The sequence below is a fragment of the Lontra canadensis genome, unplaced genomic scaffold, assembly GCF_010015895.1.
Source record: "Lontra canadensis isolate GAN:19392208 unplaced genomic scaffold, GSC_riverotter_1.0 scaffold36, whole genome shotgun sequence".
In the NCBI taxonomy this organism is placed as follows: Eukaryota; Metazoa; Chordata; class Mammalia; order Carnivora; family Mustelidae; genus Lontra; species Lontra canadensis.
The window spans coordinates 17,531,005-17,553,437 of record NW_022631030.1 but is presented as its reverse complement, the minus strand read 5'-3'; the positions used below and the strand labels follow the sequence as shown (position 1 = coordinate 17,553,437).

The following is a 22,433-nucleotide window of genomic DNA, read 5'->3' as shown; positions in this document are numbered from 1 at the left end:
TAACCTGAAATAGTCTAGCTCTTTTGAGCTCATGTGAAACCAAACTGAGGCATGTCTGATGATGATGATGATGATGATGATGATGATGACAGTGATGATGCTAACTTTCCCCTTTGTACCTCAATTTTCTTCCCTTTTCTCTCTGTCTTCACTTTCTTGTTCCTCTTCATCTCCAATAGTCTTATTCAGAAGAAATTTAGTCTTGGGGTGTCTGGGTGGTTCAGTCGGCTGAGCATCTGACTCTTGGTTTCAGCTCAGGTCATGATATCAGAGTTGTGGGAGGGAGTCCCAGGCCTGGCTCTGCGCTCAGTGCATAGTCGGCTTCAGATTCTTTCTCCCTTTTCTCTGCCCCTCCCTGCTTGTGCTCTCTCTTTCTCTCTCTCTCTCTCTCAAATGAGTAAATAAAAATCTTTAAAAAAATTAAAAAGATAGAAATGTAGTCACTTTTTTAGAAAGTTCCTTTGTAGTTCTTCCCAACGCAATTCATGCTTTTAAGCTTTTTATGTTTTTGTTTTTGTTTTTTTCTGCTGCCAACTTGACGGAGTTTTTGATTCTCTAGCAGAAACCTCCACACTGAGTAGGACAAAGCAGATGGCAAAGCAGCAGATACAATCAGGACGGATGGCAAGAGTGGCTCCATCTTTTTCTTTAACTCTGCAGGTCATTGGAAGAACATTTTCCTGAGCATAGATGATTCCCACTCCTCTGCCTTCTTTATGGAGCTGGGACTAGCCCTTGGGAATCCAGCATTTCTCTCTACGCCAGTTACTTGCTTAGAGGTTTTGGAACGAAAGTATTCAGTTATCACTACTGCTGCAAATGGATCCCTGTAATTCTTTACAGACCTGGAACCCTAGGAAAGTATGTGTATGTGTGTTTAGATATATGTTGAGGATGAAATTGTCATTCTTGGGTAAGCTAGCTGGAAATTAGCCTGTCAATGGGAGCTCAGAGCTTCTAATCCACTTCATAATCCCAAGAAAGGCATTGAGGCAGACAAAGGGAGCCTAGAGCAAAGACTCATGGAGAGATGTCCTCAGTGTTATGCTCTCGAGTGTGTTTGCTTGACTGGAGGGGGTGGGTAGGTTGGGATGTTCTGGTTCTCCAGGTTACATCCAGATGCTAAAACTTTATCAATGGGTCTGTTACTCTGCTAGGGGTCCCAATTTTTCATCTCCTGGCTGGCTGTGAACTGAAAAGGCTCAGGTTTCAGGGAAGGCTGTTCCTCCCGCAGTCAAGGCCAGTTTTGATGTGTGGCCATGTTGTGTGGGGATGTGTTTTCCCAGAAGCAAGTCTCCTTCTTGTTCTTTTAGGAGCTTCATGTCCTAGAGCCAGTGCTTTGTGGTCAATGAGTGCTTTGAGAGGGTGAAATTCCTGAGCTCTCCTTTGCTGCCCCTACGTCTTCCTTCCTTGGCCCATAGCCCATCCTAGGGAACTGTGCCACTCTCACATTGCTTTCACTCCTTGAAAGAACAAACATCTCTGCAGCCTCAGAACACTGGTGTGAGGTGATTGTTTATAGTAGATGTTTCCATGACACTCATTTATTTCTTCTGCAGATACAACTGTGTTGGGGGAGGGGATGAGAGGTTAGAGTAGAAAGACTGAGAAATATGGGAACCCTCCAGTTGCCTCATCTATCTTCCTCTGTAGGAATAAGTCCATCTGGCCTTTTCCCTGGGTCCCTCCATCCCAAACCCCTAAACTGTTCCACAAATCCATCTTGCCTTCCTGATGCTGAGATGCGACTAGGTTCCCAGATATGTGGGAAGGGGAGGGATTTTGTGCATGAAGAGGCAGGCTTTTTTTAAGAGAAGGAAAAAACAAAAAAAACTTTTATTGCTAAGAAGTAGAGACTTAGTAATGAGCAACGGTGACCTGCACTGGGGGTGGCAGTATGTGTGTATGTACTTGTGTTCCTGAGGAGGGGGGTCTCTGACACTCCCTCAGCTGGGCCAAATGACTCATTCTAAATTGGAGCGACTTTTGGAGGTCACTTTAGTCATCCCCCTGCCTTCAGGCCGGATGGAGTTTGACTTAACATCACGTTTGGGTTGAAGGGGGTGTATTGCGGAGGGAAGAATATCCGTGTGTGGAAAGGAGTGGGGGAGGGTATCCCGTGACCTCTTTGAAAAGATCTCCAGCGAAGGACGTTCCCTAGCTTTCCCAGGCTGCCTGTTCCTGGGTTTCCCCATCATTGAATCAGCATCATTCTCCAGGGAACAGCTTTTTGCTGGTTAAAAACCGGATGTTGGGTTTCCTGGGTGGGCGGGGGCGACATCCCCTCGGACCTGTTTGGGGGTAATTGAGATTCCCGGGGTCCCGTTTGCAAGCCCGAGAAGCTACCATTCCGTTCACCAGAAACTTGCCATGCAGTGTGAGCAGAGAACAGAGCAGAGCCGAGACGCTACAACGCCTTCTCCCTGGCAATGCGCATGATTCTGCGGCTCTGTGCTCGCCACACTTCAACGCACCTTGAAATGGGCTCGCCTCCTTCGCGCCGCGACGGACAGACATTCGAGCCAATCGGCCCCCAGGCCTGCGAGCAGTGTCCAATGGGAGGACGGCGGGGGCGGTCCCGGAGGCCCGGCCTGGCTAGGCTTCACCGTGGAGCTGGCTGCGCTCTGCCTGGGCTAGTAGTGCAGGTGCCGCTGCGCCGGGGGCCGGGGAGGCTGCGCGCCGAGCCGAGTGGAGCCGGGGAGGGATGGAGAGCGGGCCGCCCGGGCTGCAGGAGCACCGGCGCGGGGCGTAGGCGGGCGCGAGCGGGCGTGAGCAGGCGCTCGGGCGCGAGAAGTGTGCGGGCGCAGGAGCACTTTGCGATAGGATGAGGCTCTTGGCTGGCGCGCGGTAGTACTATGATTTGGTATGTGGCCACTTTGATAGCAAGTGTGATCAGCACCCGAGGTCTTGCGGCTCAAGGTGAGTTGGAGTGCAGCGCCCCTCCTCTGGCCCTCCCCGGCGCTTTCAACCCCTTCTTTCCCGCTTGGGGCTCCCCGGCCCGGCCGAGCGCTGCGCCTTTCCGCGGGCGAGGCTCCTGTTCCAGCGAGGTGCGCTCCGGGACACTGCAGGGAAGGGCTGGGGGCTGCGGGCCGGAGGGGCCCGGCGGGTAAGGGGCCCGAGTCCATACGCTGCCGGGAACTCGGGTAAAGATCTCAGGATTCGGGTCGACTTCGCCCACCTTCGGCCCCAGGACTTCATACCAGTGTGCCAAGACAGGTGCTCTTTGCCGGAGCAGCAGCCTCTTCTGGCGCTGGGGAGACGGCGGCTTTCCTAACTCTGGCTGCCGGGGAGTTTGCGGGTCTTTGGGAAGGCTGCAGCACGCTCGAGCCCCGCGCAGCGCCACCGCTCCGCAGGCGAGCCCTTGCAGGGAGGCGCGACCCAAAGCCTTGGGACTCTTGGCACCCACCGCTAGCTAAACGGACAGGTTTCTGGGCCCCGCGGGCGTCCCCCGCTCCAGCTCACACCCCTTCCGATCACACATCTGGCAGCTGGGAGTTGGATCCCCGTCGCGGGGCATGGGGCGCACGGAGCCAGGAGAGGGAAGAGCTGGTTAAGCGCTTGAGTCCCTCCGCCGGCTCGGGGAAGGAGTGTTCGCTTTTGCCTACCCCTGCCAGGTGTCCGCGCCTGTCTTAGCCACACCTGGGCCCGGGCCAGGCAAAAGTTCCCTGGGAGCGGGCCGCAGCCCGGCAGACCCTACGCCGCCGTTCCCCGCTGAGAGGCAGAACTGGCTGGGGGTGAGGACGGCGGACTAGGGGTCCCCTCTGCTCCGTCTCCTAGCGGAGGGAGGTTTTCCTTTTTCTGATTTTCCCTTTCTGAGCTGGGGGATGAGACAAGACGCAAGCCATCGAGTTGGGTGATGCGTGCGTGAGCGCGCGCGCTTTTGCTTTGGAGACCCGCAAAGCGACCTACGGGCCTCTGGGTGGCACCCCAGGCTCTCGGCCCTTGTATGGAAGTAGGAGCCAGCCTGAGGGTGCTAGGACTCTGAGCTCACTGTTTTCAGCACGCAGACACGACCCAGCTGCGGGCAAGTTCACGAAGCCGGCAGGAGTGGAGAGCCGGGAGAGAACCGGTTGGTGGGTGGTAATCAGCTGGGAGGACCCCGCGAAGAGAGATCCCGCTCCCAGCCGCCCTAGGGCAGAGGGGGTCGCAGGAGGCGCCTTTTACAGCCAGGGTTCTCTACTTATCTTGGTATGTGTAGGGGGAGAGGGGAGTCATTTGAAAAAGTTTCTAGAACGGAATGTCTTCCAAGCTATTTGAGGAAGGGAGTGAGTCTAAAAACCGAAGCAGAGGAGGGCGAAAGGAAGGGTGATTTTGTTAAATGGTATGTTGACTTGGGTGGTTTAAAAACTCCATTTGTCAGGTGGGAACACTGAGGCTAGGGAGATTCAGAAGCTTATGGAGTCGGGGTGGGGGTAGGGTGGGTCCAGTTGTGTATGAGAATCTGCCCTTAGCCTCAGCCTCCTCCTTTCCCCTATGTTCTTGTAGTCTTCCAGTGCCCTCGTCCTCCTCCCCTCCAGTTTTTGGTACATTCCTGCTATGGGACTGTCGCTGAAAGCACAAAAGGAGCTGCTGGGATCTTTGAATAAAAAAGAGACACTGAAAGGAGGCTCTGAAATAGCCTCCATCCTGAGAAGTCAGGGTGAGGGTAATGGACTTTGTGCAAGTTTAAATACAGAATAAAACCAAATGGGTTTATATTGCAGCAACACACAGAATGGCCAGACAGAAGGAAGGACTTCCCAGCATGGAAGGTTGTTGGGCATGAAGGTTATACCCTCTTTCTGGGTGTGGAGAGGTCCTTCTGTCCGGGATGGCTTGATCTGCACCCTTGAGCCTGCCACCCCAGTTGGTCTTGGGGTCCTTTTGGCTTAAAAAGACTATTTGTATGCTGGTTAAGGGCCAAGGTATAGAGTCAAAAGATCTGGTTTCAAATCCTGGCTCTGCCACTATTCTGGCCCTGTGACCTTGGACAAGTTGCTTAACCTTTTGAATGTCACTTGCCTCTGGAAAATAGGATGAACAGTATGAGCTTGTAGGGTTTTCTGGTGAACATTAGTGCTGTAAAGAAATGAATGACTACCTGATATATAGTAAGTGCTCAATAAATGTTAACATTATTATTATTATATTCAGTATCTCTGGGCTCCAGACCCCTTCTCAGTTTCTTTTCCTTGGACCATTCAGGGCATTGGGTGCTAGAAATGTCTTGAGGGAAGCTCAGAAGGCTAACCCTGTCAGGAACTAAGTACCCTTTGGCAGGCTGACCTTGTCTGGGGAGAACCTCTTGTTCCTCTGAATCCCAGGGAGGTGAGCAGAGGATGTGCAGACCTCAGGACTGCTTGGAAATCCTTTCAAAGATCTGTAGAACTGGGAGTTTTGTCAGTGGCCAGAGGCTTGTGGGAAGGATGCAGGAAACCGAGGAGGCAAGCAGGTTATAACATCGCAGCATCTGGAGGGAGGGAGGGGAGACCTGTGTGGCAGGTTTTTGCTCACATGGGAAATACCAGCCACTGTTCAAATGCAGGCTCTGTGTGAGAGCTCAGCTGTTCTCTGACTGGCAGAGGCAACTTCTGGGGGAGATTCCCGTGAGGTAGGGACTTGAAGATGCCACCTTTAGGGTTTGGCTGAAGCAGGGGTTGCTCTATCAGAGGGTTAAAAAGGAATGGGCTCTTAGTGTCAGGTTGGGACAGAGTTAGGGATGGGCTCCCCCTTTTGACTCTGATCATGTGTGTCTGGAAGGTGATAAAAGTCAGTGGAGAGGTTGGGGAGGGTATGGAGAAGATAGGTATCTGGATTCTGGGAGATGGTAACTGGAGACTCAGCATGCCAGACTGAGCAAGCTTGGGGGAGGACCCTGGGCCCTGTTGGGATGAACCTGGGCCTGGCATAGAGGAGAAGTCTGGGCCTTTATTCCCAAGGCTGCCTCCTGTCCACCACAGATTCTTTGGTTGGATTATCCCTGACTACAGTATACCCAAACCAAGAGGGGTTCTGACTCAGATCCTGCTGGTAGAGTGCCCTCTACTCTTGGCCTGGCCTTGACCCTCCGTTTTTCCCTTTGCCGATAAAGATGTGTAGGAGGAGGTGTAGATCAGGAGGCTGCTAGCAAGACCCCATGGGCAGTCCATCAGCAAAGAGGGACTCTGCTCAGCAAGTGGCCAAGTGGTATGTGTGTGTGTGTCCCCTGCACACACACCAAAGGCGGGGGTGTGTCTGGCAGCATGCATCCTGGGAGAAGCTGAGGACGGGATGTGTCGGAAAGGGCATGGCAGAGGGGCAGTGGGAAGAATCAGCTTTCAGCTCCTGGCCCGAGGCCCAACATGCGCCAGACTTGGAGTAGGCAGGTCCCAGAGCTGGGTGGTTTCATGTTTGTGGCTCTGAGACAGAAAGTTGGGATCTGGTTACCCAAGGAGCAGAGGCTGCCTAGTTGGGGAGATGCTGAAACTCAGAATCTCTCTGCTCCTCCCTCTTTCCTGGCTGCTGGCACTGCTCTCCTGATGCATTTTCTCTCCCCTCTGCCCACCCCAGCTAGGGTGTAGCTCTCAGAGTCTGGCCTGCTGCTCTGTCTTCTCCCTTGGCCCTGTCTTTCTCAGCCCTGCTGGCTGCTTGCTCCTCTCTCCCAGCCTTCTTGTGGGCTGGGGGCAGGGGTGGGGGGGTGCTGTGTGTGAGGGCAGGGAGATAAAGGGGGAGGTGGTGTGGTGGGGAGAAAAAGGGGGCTAGGCCTGAGATTTAACACACTTGTATTCCTCTTAAAAGTCTCCTCCTTCCCCAGACACATCCTATGACCTTCTCAGGCTGGGGCCTAGGGTCTCAGGGGGCAGTTTCCTTCTGTCTGCTGCCTAGGATGGGTTAAGTAGCTTTTATGAAGGGTTGATCTGAATTATGAAAGGAGCTGTAATTGGTGTGAGCTGTCTACAGATGTGTGCACATGCCTGTATAGGTGTGCATGTTTGCACACGTGTGTATACATGCCTGTGTTTATATGTGTGCATGTGTGTGTACATACCCTTATGTGTGTGTATGTGTTTACTTGTGTGTTGGCACGCATATGTGTAGAATGCAGGAGGGCAGGGGGACAGTTAGGTTCCAGGCATGACGTGGGGAGCCACTCCCTTCCAAGTGCTGTGGTTGGCAGTGAGACTCCACTCGGAGCAGACACCTTACTTTCCTCATCCCCCCGCTTTGCACCTGAATCTAGGCAGCCCAGAAGTTTTCGAAGTTGGAGGCTTAGCCCAAGGGTCGAATTGAAAGATACCTGAGGTCCCTGAGAGGAAGCCTAAAGGGCGGGGGAGGGGGGACAAAGCCAGGCAGAGCTCCGGGGGACATAGAAAATGGGCCTGTCTTGCTACAGTGGGCTCTGGCATCAGTTCCCTGTTAACCCAGTGCACTCTAGAGTAGAGAAGTGGCTGGATCCCTGGGGAGATGGGAGAGGGTGCTGGGGCTGCAGAGGCAGCTTGTAGCCTGGTCCCCTCTGGGGCACTGCCCACGGGTGCTAGCTCGGTCTGCCTGAGGCAGCTGACCTATTTTTCTTAGGAATTTTCCTGCTTTTCTGTTCTCTCTTGCGTGAATAAGCAGGAGACTGGTGAGCAGAGACAGGGCCTCTGTAAGGGTTTTGGAGAACAATTCCATGTGAGCCAAAGCTCTGAGGGGGGTGCCAACCAGCCTAACTGTCCTTCTGAGAAGAGAGGGGACTGGGACAGTCCCTCAGTCTGTCGTATCCCCGGGTCCTCACCACCCTTCTGGTCACAGGCACCCACCCACCCAGAAGGTTGGCAGATAGCTTGCACACAGGCTCGCCTTCACAAATTGTATGAGGTGAGCCACTGTCCTCATTTTCTGGCTTCAGTGTAGAGAATGCTGGTGCTTCACTGTGAGAATATATGGAGCTTCTGTTTTCTACTTCCCTATCTTGTCTTACCTGAGGGGAGGAGGGTGGCCTGGTGCAGGCAGAGCCCACAGTGCCCTCACCTGTCTGGTCCTGCCTGCCTGCTGGCTCTGGAGTACACGCGTGCACTTGGCCATGCGTGAGTGTGCAGGGTGCAAGCCTCCACCATGTGGCGGGGTGTGGGGGTGGGGTGTGGCTTTGCCTTTCTGCCGAGGAGCCATTAAAGGAGCAGAGCGGAGGTTGAATTACTGACTGCTTCCTGTCAGTGGCTCATGGGGAAAAGGCTCTTGGAAATACAATCTAGCTGAGAGCAAATTAAGGTTGCTAATAGCATCGCCTCGTGGGCTGCTGAGGGGAGCCCAGCCAAGAGGGTTAGGAAGGAGAGGCACCCACAGGAGGAAGGAGGCCTGCAGTTCCTGCCCCTCCCTCCCCAGTGCCTTGCTCTTTGAAAGATGGGAAGCTTTCCTGGTTAGGGCCCGTCTGGGCTCACCTGAACTCCGATTTCCCACCCTGAGAGGTTTGATGGGGAGTGCGACCTGAAAGGGCTGTGAAGACACTGATGGGGAGACCATGGAAGGGCTTTTCTGAGAGCCTGCCTAGGCTGGATATGGGGGCCCTTGCTGGAGGCAGAATGATGGCCAGATGACCGCTAGCCCACCTGCCTTCTGGAAGGAACAAGGACATGGCCAGATGTTTTAGTCCTGTGTCCATCACACACTTGTAGTGTTCGTTGCTCTGGGCAATAGGGAGTCTGTCCTCTGCCTTCCTCAGGCCATCCCTCTGGGTGTGTACCGCTGTGGGAGGCTCCCTGGAAGCCTGAGTCCCGGGCTTCCTGGAATCTCCTGGAGCCTCCTGGCTTGTTGGGGAGGAGCGATTGGGGGACTATTGGGGGCTGTGCCTTTTTTGGACTCAGCAGGGATTATTTTTAGGCTGGCAGATGGAGGTGGCGGTGGCTGTCGCTGGTATTATTAGACAACAGGCCTGTGGTTTGGGAGTCTGGTGCCCAGAGGAGGAGGGGGAGGGGGATGAGGAGGAGGAGGGGGCGGAGGACGAGGAGGAGGAGGAGGAGGAGGAGGAGGAGGAGGAGGAGGAGGAGGAGGAGGAGGAACAAGAACAGGAGGCTGCAGTAAGGACTTGTGCTCATGAATCATGGAGGCTGCTGCTCACCCCGAGGTTTTCCCTTACCACAGCCACTACCAGACCTAGCCAGAGACTGCAGAGTGATGCTGAGCCCAGAACCAGTCAGAGAGCACCAGCTGCGTCCCACAGCAGGCCCGCTGTGTCTTCCTTCTCTGGTGGAGGACTGAGCAGAGTGTGCCGTGGGGAGGGACTGCTCTCTGACTCAGGGAGGAGAGGGGTGGGGTGCTGTGTGTGGGGTGCAGTGCCAGAGAGGCCTTAGTGCCTGGGCCTGTGGTCTGGCAGGATGGTGTCCCTGAGTGTGGGCATAAGGGGGACATGGCAGCTGGAGCCTGACTCCCCCACCTGTCCCCTAGTGACTGCTGAGCCAGGTAGCCTCCCAGTTTGCTCATTTGTGAAGATGAGCTGGTAGTAGTTCTGTCAGGTGGGCATTGTGAGCATTAGGGGAAATTTGTGTTACATGCCCACCCGGCCCAGAGCCTGGTATGTGGTAGATGTTTAGGGGAACTTAGGTTGCCTGACAGCCAAAACTCTTCCTCCTCAGGCTCTTCCACCTTCTCAGGCATTTAGAGTGTTTCTCATTCTCAGGTGCCCTTCCTCCTGTAGCCCTTCCCTGGTGGAAGAGCCCCAGGCTGTGAGTGTCAGGCACAGGAGCCGTGCCAGGGCCTGGATCCTCATGGTTCTATGCCCACAAGGGATCCAATGGCAGCCTGAACTTGGCTACCCACCGGGCACCACCTGGCATAGAGAGCAGGGGATTTGTACCCTATGGGCTTCCCAAAAGGTCAGCCAGACAGCAGGGGCTACCTCGTTCTTCTTTGCTCTCCTGCTTTCTCTTCCCTATCCTGGTAAAACAAATCCAGAGTGGGTTGGGCAGAGCCCCAAAATGCAGATTTGCTCTGCTCAGGGGACTCCTGTTTCTTGCCTCCTCTAAAACAGGTATGCAGAATCCAGGGCACCTCAGGCCTCCTGCCGCCCTCACCCCTGCAGATGCCGCCCTCACCCCTACAGATGCCGGTTTCCCCTTTGAGGTTGGAGCCTCATCTCTAGGGGCTGCTGTAGGCTTCTTTGGTGGGGAAGGGGCCTGGGGGTGTCACCCCTCTTGCAGCCCCTCCTCACCCAGGTCACTATCAGTCCTTCCCTTCCCCTCCCTCCCTTCATCTCTCCCTCCCTCCTTCTTGCTCCCTTCAGAACTGGTGGGCAGTTACTCCAGTCAGTCCTGCTGGGGAGAAGTCCACTTGCTCCCTAAAGGAATCACCTCCATTCTGCCCCCCTCCTGGTTCTGGGGTCCTTTGAAGGCCTGTGTCTCTGTGTCCCCTGTGCCCCAGAGTTCTCTCTCCTGCCCTGGGCTGGGTTCTGCCTGTGTCCAGTTTGCACTGTGCCCATCCCTGCCTCTCTCTCCTTCCTGGTTTCTTGAGTCTTTCACTCCTCAATTTGGGTTTGGTGTCCTCCTGGGTCAGAGTTTATCTCTGCTCCACCAAGCCCCTCTTCCTTTTTTACTGCCTGCTTGTTTACTTTTTCTTTCTTGCTTTGAGCTTTTCTGGGGAATGTGTTTTATTAGACATGCTTTGGCTCAGAAATGATCAGGCTTAGGAAGAAGTGCTTGTAGGTGACGACTGAGAGTGCTGTGTGTGCGTGTGTGTTGAAGAATTGAGGAAGCTGATAAATATTTTAGGATTCAGGGGCACCTAGGTGGCTCAGTCAGTTAAGCATCTGCCTTTGACTGAGGTCATGGTCTTGGGTCCTGGGATGGAGCCCTGGGATCAGCAGGGAGCTTCTTCCTCTCCCTCTGCTGCTCCTTCTTGTGGGTTCACTCTTGCTCTTTCTCTCTCTCAAATAAATATAATCTTAAAAAACAATATTTTAGGGTTCAGAAAACCAGGAAGGTTGGACCAAGAGGGGCTCCCACCCCTCTACTTTCTTCTTGGGAAACACCCTCTCTTTTTTCCTTGGTTAGAATCTTTGTGATGCTTATCTCACCCAGTCCCCTCTTCTGTTGCCTGTCCTTGGTTGAAAGGGTCCTTACACAGAGAGGAGGGGTGGGATTGACTGGCTCAAGAGGGCTGACCTTGGGTTGGGTGCTTAGTCCTGAGCCCAGGGGCCAGCTAGGGGGTGGGGGTGGAAACCTGGAGCCAACACCAGTGCTGGGGGAGGTGTGAAAGAGGCTGCCTCATTGCCATGCGGTGAGAATGAGGCAGCACTGAGCAGCAGGCATTGTGGGGACCCATTTCAAAGCCGACCCACCTCCTGGCATTGCCCCCCAGAGCCCTGAACCCCGGGAGCTGGGGAGCTACAGAGTCAAGCTTTGCTGCTGACGGTGGGCAACTGCCTGCTCAGCAGTGCTGGCCTTTTCCTCACAGCTTCTTCCTCTTGCCTTGGGCTTCCGGGGCCAGGGAAGAAGCCCCCTGCTGTGGACAGCCTGTCTCCCCCATGTCTCCCCCACACCCAGTAACCAGGCCCTGGAATAACTCCTTCCTCTTCCCTAGGCTCCTGTATTTCCTTTTTTACCTCCTGGAAATTCTGCCCAACACACATTCACATATGCATGCACACAGTCACATACACCCATAGACATACTCACACATGCACACACACATTCTGCCACATACGCACTCATCCTTGTCCTTTTGCTAAGAGCTACACATATGCACATATTACACTCATACACACTTATGCATCCTTTTACCAAGAGCTACTCGCATGCACACAGACTCTCATGCATACACACGTTGCTCCCCCTGCTCGCTCACGGTGCCCGCTGCTTGCCCATTCTGAGTCCAGGATCAGCCTTTGTGCTCCTGGAGGCTGGGAGGCAGGCTCTGTCCCTCTCTAGGTACCCCTGGGGTTGTGGGGGAGGGGCCAGCTGCAGCTGAGCTCTCTCCTTGCTTTCCCTGAGGGGTTGGAATTCAAACCTAGCCTGAAGCAAGGTTGGGGGTGGGGGAATTGGGAAACCTGCTGGGGCCTCAGGCAGGTGAGTGCAACACTCTGCTCTGCTCCAAAAATACTCTGTGATCTTAGCTCTTTCTCTAGAAAACAGTGATGTCACCAGTAGCCAATCAGCTTCTAGAAGAGCTTGCCTCCTCCTCCTTCCGCACTTAGGGAGGAGAGGGAAAGGGGGATGGGGAGGGAGAGAAGGAGAGACACAGAGATGAACAGACAGCATGTAGGCAGACATGGAGAGAAATGCAAACACAGAAACGTAAGCACACAGAGGTCCCTCCACACAGGAAAGCTGGCAAAACCCCTTCTCGGTGCATAGGCAAGGGAAATCCACATATTTCCCCCAATACACACACACAGACACACATACTGATAGAGACATGTAAACTGAGAAAGACTGACAAGTGGAAGCATTCACATAGAGTGAGAGCTAAAGAGGAAAAGACAGAGACAGAGACTGGAAGAGAGACAGGATGGCGCAGAGAGACATGGAAAAGGAGTAGGAGAGCGACTTCTGTCTCAGAGCCAGAGAGACAGAGGAGGAGTCAGAGAGACAGACACATAGAAGGAGCCAGAGATGCAGGGGCATGAAGGAAAAAAGAAGAGAGAAGGAGATGGGCGGGAGCACACAGGGGTCAGAGATGCAGTCAGAGTCAGATGCTGAGGCACCACAACAGATAGGCAGACAGACAGAGATAGAAGGACAGGCGGGTGCCATTCTTCCGGGCATATTTTCTGTGGTGGGAGGACCCATCAGCACTTGGCTTTGCGCCTCTAGTAGAGCAGCTGCTGTCCTTGGTGCTGCCTGGAGGGGCCCAGCAGGGACTGGGAAGGGAGGTGAGTTTGGATGGGGAGAGCTGTGGTCTAGTCCGGAGTTGTGTTGGGTAGTGTGAGGGAAAACCGAGGGAGAGGCTTTTCCAGGCTGTCCCTTTCACTGGGAAACAAGCTGGACAAGGTGACTTTGTGGGCATGGAGTGAGTCCTTGTGTGGGAGGGAGCAGTTTCAGGCTGAAGGTGGGGATAGCACGCCTCCTATAGGGGCTCAGGAGCAGGCTGCCAGGCTAGAGAAGCCCTGGCTGGGTTAATCTGTCCTCTGTGTCCTCCAGCTTGGGGGTGGGGGTGGGGGTGGGTCTCGGTCTCTCTCCACGTTGCCCTCCCGATGCCAAGAGGATGGGTGCACCCTATCCAGCTGTATGTTTATCACTGCCAAAGGTGGGATGATTTCCCCTTAGCTGGCTGAGTTCAGCAGTCCCAAGGGCCCCACTCTGTCCCTGCATCCTGCTATCCTAGTGGTGATGTCTGGAGTTTAAAAATTGGAGGGCTAGAGGCCCCTCCTGCTCCACTCTCTGCAGCAGGTGCAGTGGGGCAAGGGAGGAGGGGCCTGGAGAGGCCAGTCAGGCCTGTGGGGTTTTCCCTCTGGTGTTGCCATGAGCAGCCTCTGCTCAGCTTGTTAGGGATTCCCCTGCTCCTGTATGGAGTACTCTTGTTTTGTGCTGCGAACATCAGGCTGAGCTGGGGGTGGGGCGTAGGAGGAGGCTGGCTCTGCGGTTCCTACCAGGCTCTGGTAGGAAGTATCCAGTACAGGAAGAGATTCCATATTTATACTCTCAGCTACAGCAGGCCCCTGTAGCCCAGGCTATGGGTCTCCACAACGAGGTGGAGGCCCCCTCCACTTTCTCAGTAGCCAGACCTCTTAGAACTGAGGCGGGGGGTGTGCAGTGGGGGAGGATATGGTTACGGCTGTGCTCTTTGGGATTTGGGGAGGGAAGATTTGGCTTGCAGGACTGGAAAGAACTGCTTCCTTCTCTTCTTCCCCCTTTCTTCCCCATCTCAGGTTCATGGATACCTGGGGCCCCCAGGGCTGTGGAAATATGAGTAGGGAGGGGGGAGAAAGGGGTTCAGGGTGCACTGTGGACCCTCTAGGGAGTGACTGAGCTCCTTTTCAGGAGGATGGCTGGGTCGCCAGCTGGCCTTGGGAATGGGAGTGGATGGGCAGAGGGCTGCCTCTTGGGCTGCTGGGGCAGGATCTCCTTGTCACCTCCCTTTGTGCATCCTGACTTTGCTGACCCACTAGCTGCCCACGGCCTACGAGAGGAGCCCGAGTTTGTGACTGCAAGAGCCGGTGAGAGTGTGGTCCTGCGATGCGACGTGATTCATCCGGTGACGGGACAGCCCCCGCCCTATGTCGTGGAGTGGTTCAAGTTTGGGGTGCCCATCCCTATCTTCATCAAGTTTGGCTACTATCCACCTCACGTGGACCCTGAGTATGCAGGTAAGGTCTAGGCTGCAGGAGCTCCCCCTGCCCCACCCTATCATCTCTTCTGCCGGTTTTAGCATGGCTGGCCTTCTCTTCAGTGGTCATGGTCACTGTTCCTCCTGCCTATCTCTCTGTTGCCACTTATCTTTTTACAACTGGTCTGTTATCTGTGCTGCACAGTCTCTGCCTCTTTCCTTCCATCCTTCGGACTTCGGTAGGTTTTAATTAAGTGGTGGGGAGGAGAGGGACCAGGTGATGCAGACACAAAGATCACAGCACAGTTAGGGATGTGCAGGGGCAGGAGCAGTGGTAAGGACAGGGAAGCCTACAGAGCCCACCATGTAGGACAGTAGGGCTGCGCTGAAGGGCAGCTCTGTGCAGGAAGAAGCTGAGTCAGAGCCCTGCTGCCCTTGGCCAGGCATGCTGGCAGCAGCTGTGGAGTTTGCTCTGTCTGCCTTGGCCCACTCCCTGCCTCTGGCTCTGAAGTTGGGGCCTCATCCCATCCCTGAGTGGAAGCAAACATTGGGGGCTAGTTCGTGCCATACGGTGGGCACCTGCTTTCTGCCTCCTCTGCCACGCCAGCCTCCTTCCTCCGGGCGCCTTGGGTGTCTTGCTCTGCAGTTGCTCCTGCCAGCAGGGGCCTCGCTCTGAGTCACTGCCAGTGCCTGACCACCAGCCTGCCTGGCTGGAGGAAGGAGAGTGTGAGGTGTGTATGTGTGTGACTGTGCTTATGTGAACATGAGTGTGAGCATGTGTGTGTGTGCATGAATGCATGTGTGTGCTGGGATTTTCAAAGGAAGGCAGGAAGCTGGCAGACTTTGCTTTTATCTTTACTTCTGGCTCCTGAGGTCTGAATTGCATTTCGCCCAGAAAGTTCCATTTCTCTCTCTCTCTCCCTCTTGGACCTATCTCTTATTCTCTTTTTGTTTGTGGTTGGTTTTGACATTCTGGTCTTTAGGCAGATTGCCAGTATTGAGACAGGATGAAAACAGAGACAGTGGTGACATTGGATTGAGGGGTGAGCTAAGGTGGTGGGTGAGGGAGGGGCGGGCCCTGAGGGCTGCTCCTCATCTTGGACTCCCATTCCACTTGGCTCCTGCTGCATCTCTTACCTTACCATCACCATGAATGAGACAAATATGGCTTCCTAATGGGGAAGAGGATGGAGTTAAGGAGAGTAGATGGCGGGGGGAGGGACTTTGCTCTGCTTGCCGGTCCTATCCTCATTCTCGGGCCTATGGGCCCTACTTCTCAGCTCCTGGGGACATTGGGCTCTGGCTAGATGAGCAGTCTGTCTGGCCTGGGCAGCAGGACTGGGAGGGGACCCCACCACTCTGGTCCCTGTGTGTCCTCCCTCTGCTTTATCATAGGGAAGCCTGGCAGACAGGTGCAGGGGGTGAGGACCCAGGGGGGAGAGGGATGTCACTCAGCCTGAAATGAGGTTCAGGGGTCTGCTCTAGGGTCCCCTACCTCACCCTCTTCTGTTTGTACCTTTGTTCCCTCTCTTGCTTCCTCCCACTCTCTTTTGTCCCTCATGCCTTTCCTTTGTCCCAAGAGATCTGTAGCAGGACAGGAGTATTCCAAGGGACTGAAGCTCTTCCCAGTGCCAAACCCAGAGTTACAGTTGCAGCTGGGTGGGACCAACTGAGGCTGGGAGAATAGCTCCATGGCTGGGCTGTGCGCCTTTCCCTTTGCCACCTGCTGCCTGGGGTTGGTGCCGGCTGTTACTTTGGGGCCATGCGATGGGAAATGGTCCGAAGGTTACAATGGGTCCTCTGCCTTTGGCGGGTGTTGTGTTGCTCACCCCACCCTGACGGCCTCCTGGGCTTTTGCCCACTGTCTTCCTGCAGGCCGGGCAAGCCTTCATGATAAAGCATCCTTACGGCTGGAACAGGTCCGCTCTGAGGACCAGGGCTGGTACGAGTGCAAAGTGCTCATGCTGGATCAGCAGTATGACACCTTTCACAATGGCAGCTGGGTCCATCTCACCATCAACGGTGCGTATGGGGCTCACTCCTGGGGACGGGTGGGTGGGGAGCCACCTGGACGGCTATACCCCAAGGACCTGCTTTGGGGAAAGCCTCTTTCCTGACTACCATATCCCTGCTTCAAATCTCTGCTGCAAAGAGGAGTCAGCAGGGCTGGGCCCCATTGAGTTAGCAGTTCCCACCTCTTGCTTCCCCCTCAGTTGTCTCCCTAGAGCTTCTGGGGTCACTGGAGGCACACGGGAGGTGCAGCTCCTCAGGCATGAGGCAGGGTTTGCTGCAGGTGTTGGCATCGGAGCTCCTTACAGGGAGGTCAGAATCTGGTTCTTGAAACCAGAGGGTTAAGGCTTTGTGGAGGCCAAATTTGTATCTGCTGGCTCCATTTCTCAACCTTGGGAAGACCCTGCTAGCCCAGGAAATGCCTTCCCACTCTAGTGGGATTCCTGGACTTCCACCATGACAGTTTTCCTTTTTTAGGTGAATATTTTGGTTCCTTGTTAAATATGTTCATTTGAGTGACATGCAGTGAGGGTCTGTTGTGTGCCTCGCCCACACCAGGTGATGGGAAAACAGTGGTGATGAAGCCCAGACATGGTCCCTGCTTGTACTGGGTTTACTGTCCAAGGAAATGTAAGGATCCTGTGAAGAGTAACCATTTTAATGGCTATCAGGTGTTGATAGCTCACATGAAATGAATTGGCGCTGTATGTTGATGCTTTTCACGCGTTTGCAGAGGCCTCAGGCCCAGTTCCCAGTGCTGGTGAAGGCTCCGGTCTGGGTCTGAGGCTGTGACCACACCAAGCACTGGACCTTGTGTGTGTCCCCAGATGGAGAGTCTCTCTTGTGTCCCTGGGAGTCCTTACTTGGGAGGAGATACTCTGGAGGAGCCAGAAGAAGCTGGAACCGTGGAGAAAAATCTGGAGAAGTGGCATATATGCTTTGGATGTGCCACACACAGCTTGGGTCCTTATGGTTGTGATGTCTGTGACTATAGATGCTGTGGGTGGGAGAGAGAAATTGATGTCGTTCCTGGCTTGGAAGCTTCTGATGGTATCGATCTGCTCTGAAGAACGACTTTGTCTGCCCTGTCTTGTGGGGTTGGATCATTCCTCCCATAGGAGTCAGGCCATGCTCCATGGCTTGAGAACCTCTCCAGGGTCCTGAAAGAACAGACTATTTTAGCCAGGGCACTGGTCTCTTAGCCATTGCGGTTCTAGAACAGTGTTTGTCCAGACTGCCCAACCCGTTCAATGCAGTTGGCTCCTGTCAGTTAGTCCCAAGAGACTGTAGGCTTATTTTAAGTCTCCGGTGGGCTGTCCCCACCACACAGCAAGCTTTTGAGTCACCTCCTTTTGATGCCAGCTGTTGTGTGTGCCGAGAATGAAAACTCATCTTAATATTAGCCCAAGCAAAACATAATTAGGAAGGTAAATCGGCTGCTAAAAGCTTCACTGACTGAACACTGAGCCAAGAGTTCCCACGTTGGTTTCTGTCTCTCTGACACCCTTCCAAAGCTGGGCTGAAATCCTGACCCCCTTTTCTTTTCATGTTATCCTCGCAGTGTCCATTCAGCAACCTGAGACATCAGGGGCTCAGTAGGCGCTCACATGACAGCAAAGTAGAATTTAGTTAAGAATTGTGTGTTCTGCTATGTCCCTGCATGCATGAGTGGGAGTTGATTCTTTGAGAATTCCTAATTGCTTAGAGTGGAATGAGCATGGGACAAGACCCTGAGAAGGTTTGGTTTATTTCACTAACTCACTGCATTCATTTCATGAATCCAATAGCTGTAGGATCCCAAGTAAGTCTCTGAGCATCAGCTTCCGGTGCCTATTTGCGGAGGTGTTGTGAGGATCAGATGAAATGCTGTGTGAGAAAGCATCTTGCAGTGTCTGGAACGTTAATTACATGTGGGTCAGCTGCTGGCCATCCTCTTTCTCAGGAGAGAAAGAAGATGAAATCAGATGAGCGTGTAGTGGCAGGGAGGCAGGAGCACGGGAAGATCCTCAGACTGGAAGATGCAGAGGACTGTGGTAGTTGGAAAGTGGTTGTCAATTCACAACACATCTTGAATCCTGGCTTTTAGTATTTACATGAGTAACGTGTATATCCTGGGCTTGGAGATCAGACTGGAGTGCTCCTTGTAAATCTTGTAAATAAAGAGAAGTAACACACATACATATACACATCTTGAATGTTTTCTCTGTGGCAGGCTCTGGGGACACAGCAGTGGACCCAACCCAGACCTAGCTCTTAAGGAGACTTTCAGAGGCAGCAAGTCCAGGGACAATTGCAATATGGGCTTTGGGAGAACAAAGGAGGGAGAGCTTCTCTGAGGGAATGACTCCTGTGTGCAGACATGTGACTAGGGAGTTAGCCAGGTGCAGGGGTAGAAGGTACAGAAGGATAGTCCAGGCAGAGGGAACAGCATGCCTGGAAGCCCAGAGAAAGGAGAGTCAGTACATTCACGGAGGTGAGGCTGGTTGTTCATAGGGAAGTGTTGGGCAGAATAGCTAAGAATGCTCCCCTCTCTGCCCCAGGTTTCAGAACTAGAGCTTACCATAGAATACTTTGCCCTTACCAAGAAACCCACCTCCCAAATGGGGAGCACAGAACAGATACCTATTCCCCCCCTTCCTTTCACCCCGAGTTCTGGGGTACCTTCCAGCATAAATATTTCCATTATGGAAGGAAAGAGTCTGGATTGCCAGCATTCCATTGCTTCCAAACTAGAATGTTTAGTGTCAGGCATTTTCTGACAGAGATCACCTTTGGAAAATGAAAGGCCAGGGAAAATTAGAATTACAAATGGTCTCATTCCCCTTCTGTGTTTTCCTGAAGACCAGTTGGGTGGAAACAAACCCAATTATTCCTGATCACGTATAAAAGACCCAAAAAGCCCAAGCCAAGTCTTGATTTAGATTGGTGAATTACTTGGAGGAGAGGCCAGCCTGTTTCTAACCTGCACTATTAATTATAGGGCACTTGTAAAAAAGAATTAAGCCTGGAAATGCAGCTGGCAAGCTAACACCTAATTCTGTAAATAATCGAGAGTCAAACCATTATTTTCCTGAAAACTCGAGATTGTTCAAAGTACTTTCCTGATTAGCACCTAAATAATAAAGTAATTATGTAATTAGTAATTAATTTGTCACTTCAGGACGTAATTTAATTTGTTATCTTTTCTTTTAAGCTTGACACCAAAGGTAATAGAGGCTGAGGCTGCATTAGCTATATTTCAAGGGGCAGACTTGGCAAGAGGGGTTCTGTTGGAGATGAGAACACATTCTATTTCAGAAGTTGGGAATTCAGAATCTCCGTATGAGGATTTGGAATGTTTTTTGCCATCATTTTTATTGTATTAGATGTTGGATGAGGATTGCCATGCTTGCCGGTGTCCATTGTGTATGTTTCGTGTGTGATGAAGTGTGCTTCCTAATTCACTCAGTATATCCAGTTCCCCTTGTATGCCCACACTAGGCTAAGGGTGTTGGAAATAATCGAAGAAAGCAGTCTTGTCATGATCTCGCTCCCGGGAAGTTTTGTGTGTTTGAATTTGTGTTGGTTTGTAGGTGTGTGTATGTGTGTATATTAAGTTCAGTCATCCATTCAACATATATGTGTTGTGTGCTCTGTTACATGCCAGGAACTGGGAGAAAAGCCGGGCATGCAGTGGGATTTACAGAAAAGGTCTTTGTTTTCAGGGAAAGTCAGTGATCACTGCTTTAAAGAAAATAAAGCAGTCCAAGGGGATAGAGAGTACTGGCAGTGCTATCTTAGATGGGTTGACCACTTAAGGCAGAGGTGGCATTTTAGCAAAATTTTGCATGAACCAAAGGAGTGAGGTCTGGGTACAGAGAGGATGGCAAATGCAAAGGCCCTGAGGTTGTGTGTTCTTGGCACATTCAAGGAAGACAAAGATGGCCAGTGGGGTTAGAGCACAGTGAAGGGGGTATGTGGTAGCAGACGAGGTTGGCAGACTGAGGGGGAGGCAGGACCAAATACTGAAGCTCTCTGACTGGTTCTCAGGGCAGCACTGTGTGGACAGGTGACATCCACCTCAAAGCTTCTCATAGATGCCTCAGAGGTTTCCAGGGAGATGATAATGATAAGAGTAATGACAAAATAACCAGCATTTCACACGTATTTACATTACAAGATCCCTTTCACAAACTATCTTACTTACTCCTCACCTCAGTCCTGGAGGGGGGCAGATTTAGGTAAAACCCAGAGAGGCTGAGTGACTTGCCCAGGGTTACCCAACAAGTGGCAGGTTAGCACTTTAACTTGGTCTTGACCTTTGGGTACCTTAAGATGAGCTAAAAATGTCCTGCCCCAGCCTGGCATTGTGAACCCCAGGGCTGGTGTTCAACAGTGGGGCCCCTCCTTGTCACCTCAAAAGCACTGATAGTCCAACGGGTTAAGATTGACCTGATTGCCTATGAAAGCAGCTCAGACTAATGAGGCTGAGTCTCTTAACAGCTGATTATCCAAACAGGATGGGATTTTAGTCAAAACTCCAATCAATGCAAGTCGTGATGTGGGGATAACCTGGCATAATCAGAAGAGAATTGAGAAGGGGGTAACCTGCAGAGCAGGCTGTCTTTCTGCCTGGACGCAAGAAAGGGTGGAAGGTTTTCTTTGCAGAATCTGGAAACGTAAGAGTCCTTGTAACCATGGCCTGTGGTCTATGTTAGGCCTAGATGACGCTCAGATAGAAGACATCCTGGAAACGGGGGGCCTGGCTGGGCTGAGGTTAAGGAAATAGGCGTATCAGTGATGATCTTGAGGTGAAAGGGGGATCACAGAACAGTTTGGAGCTGTTGGCAAGTGTGTGCAGGCCGTGAGAAAGCTGTCTTGTTTATTGCTCTGTCCTTAGAGCTAAGCGTAGTAGCCTCCTTATAGATGCTCAGCAAACATTTGTTTCTTGGGAATTAGCCAAGTACAGCGGGAGAAGTTTAGAATTTGCACCCAGCCAGACTGACTTTGAATTTCAGGTCTCTCCTCCCCCGGTAAGACTCATGGGCAGACAATTTTGCCCATCTCCCTCTTCCTTCATTTATCCCAGCACTTTGCAGAGGGTTATCTATGAACACGTGGATGTGGTGCTTGGTGTGTGTGGGTGCTGTACGTGGGGCAGCAGGCTGGCTAACCCCACCCTGGGTCTCTCTGCAGCTCCTCCCACCTTTACAGAAACACCCCCCCAGTACATTGAGGCCAAGGAAGGTGGCAGTGTTACCATGACCTGCACAGCTTTTGGAAACCCCAAGCCCATTGTCACCTGGCTTAAGGAGGGGACACTCCTAGGTGCTAGTGGGAAATACCAGGTAAGTGTGGTTCTCCTTTGGGGCTGCTGTACTTCTTCCTCCTTGCTCACCCTTCCTTTGCCTCCTCCCTCTCCATGGCAGCCTCCCACTTCACGTGACTGGTAACACTCTGCACAGCACACAGTCTGGCTGGTGTCTGGTTGGAGGGAGATGGAACACGAAGTGCCTGGCTCCATATCCCCCTAATGCATGAGCCCTAGGTCCATCTATACCTGGGGGTGGTGCTGGTGGGACCCCAGGGTGGGTGCTGAGCTCTGTCTCTCCTTGGCCCCAGGTGAGTGATGGCAGCCTCACAGTGACATCGGTCAGTAGGGAGGACAGAGGTGCCTATACCTGTCGTGCATACAGCATCCAGGGAGAGGCTGTCCATACCACTCATCTGCTTGTCCAAGGTAAGAGCAGTTTCTCTCCTCTTCATGCCCTGGGCCTTTTGCAGGGACTTTCAGCCCATCTGAGCTGTAGAAGGGTTTTCCCTAGGCATGGCTGGCCCAGCTGGGGCGGCTGGGGAGATGGGCAGCCTATGAGTAGTGGGGCCGGCTCCTCCTGAGTATTGTGCGGCTCACAGCCAGAGCCCCTATGGTGGCCTGCTGTGGCCATCACCTGGGATGGTGGAAGGCACTATGTTGAGTGGGTTTTGGGTTTCTCTCTCTGTCCAAATGGTGTCCTGCCATGCCTCCATCTTCCCCGGGGGAGGGGACCTCTCTCAGGTTCCCACCCCATTAGTGATGGCATCAATAAATAACGACAGGAACTCAGTGCAAACCTCAGACGTTTAAACAACACAGAGGGCATTTTGCAGACCCGGGGTCTGCCTGGTCAGCACTGGGAAATGCCGGTCCACCCGGCCTAGGGCCCCAGAGTGCCCCAGAGGGTGCGCATCTGGGAGGCGGGGTCTCTTTGTAC

At 53.1% G+C, this 22,433-nt stretch overlaps 1 protein-coding gene across 1 annotated transcript in view; it reads left to right on the top strand.

The window, feature by feature from the left end:
- Window positions 1-2,630: 2,630 nt before the first annotated feature.
- The window catches only part of IGSF9B (immunoglobulin superfamily member 9B), a 47,359-nt gene continuing 27,556 nt past the window's right edge, over window positions 2,631-22,433 (top strand). Inside the window, 5 exon segments of the mRNA XM_032868965.1 lie at window positions 2,631-2,919; window positions 14,036-14,233; window positions 16,069-16,215; window positions 21,379-21,530; window positions 21,805-21,922. Coding sequence (XP_032724856.1) covers window positions 2,856-2,919; window positions 14,036-14,233; window positions 16,069-16,215; window positions 21,379-21,530; window positions 21,805-21,922 — 679 coding nt within the window. The 5' untranslated portion in view covers window positions 2,631-2,855.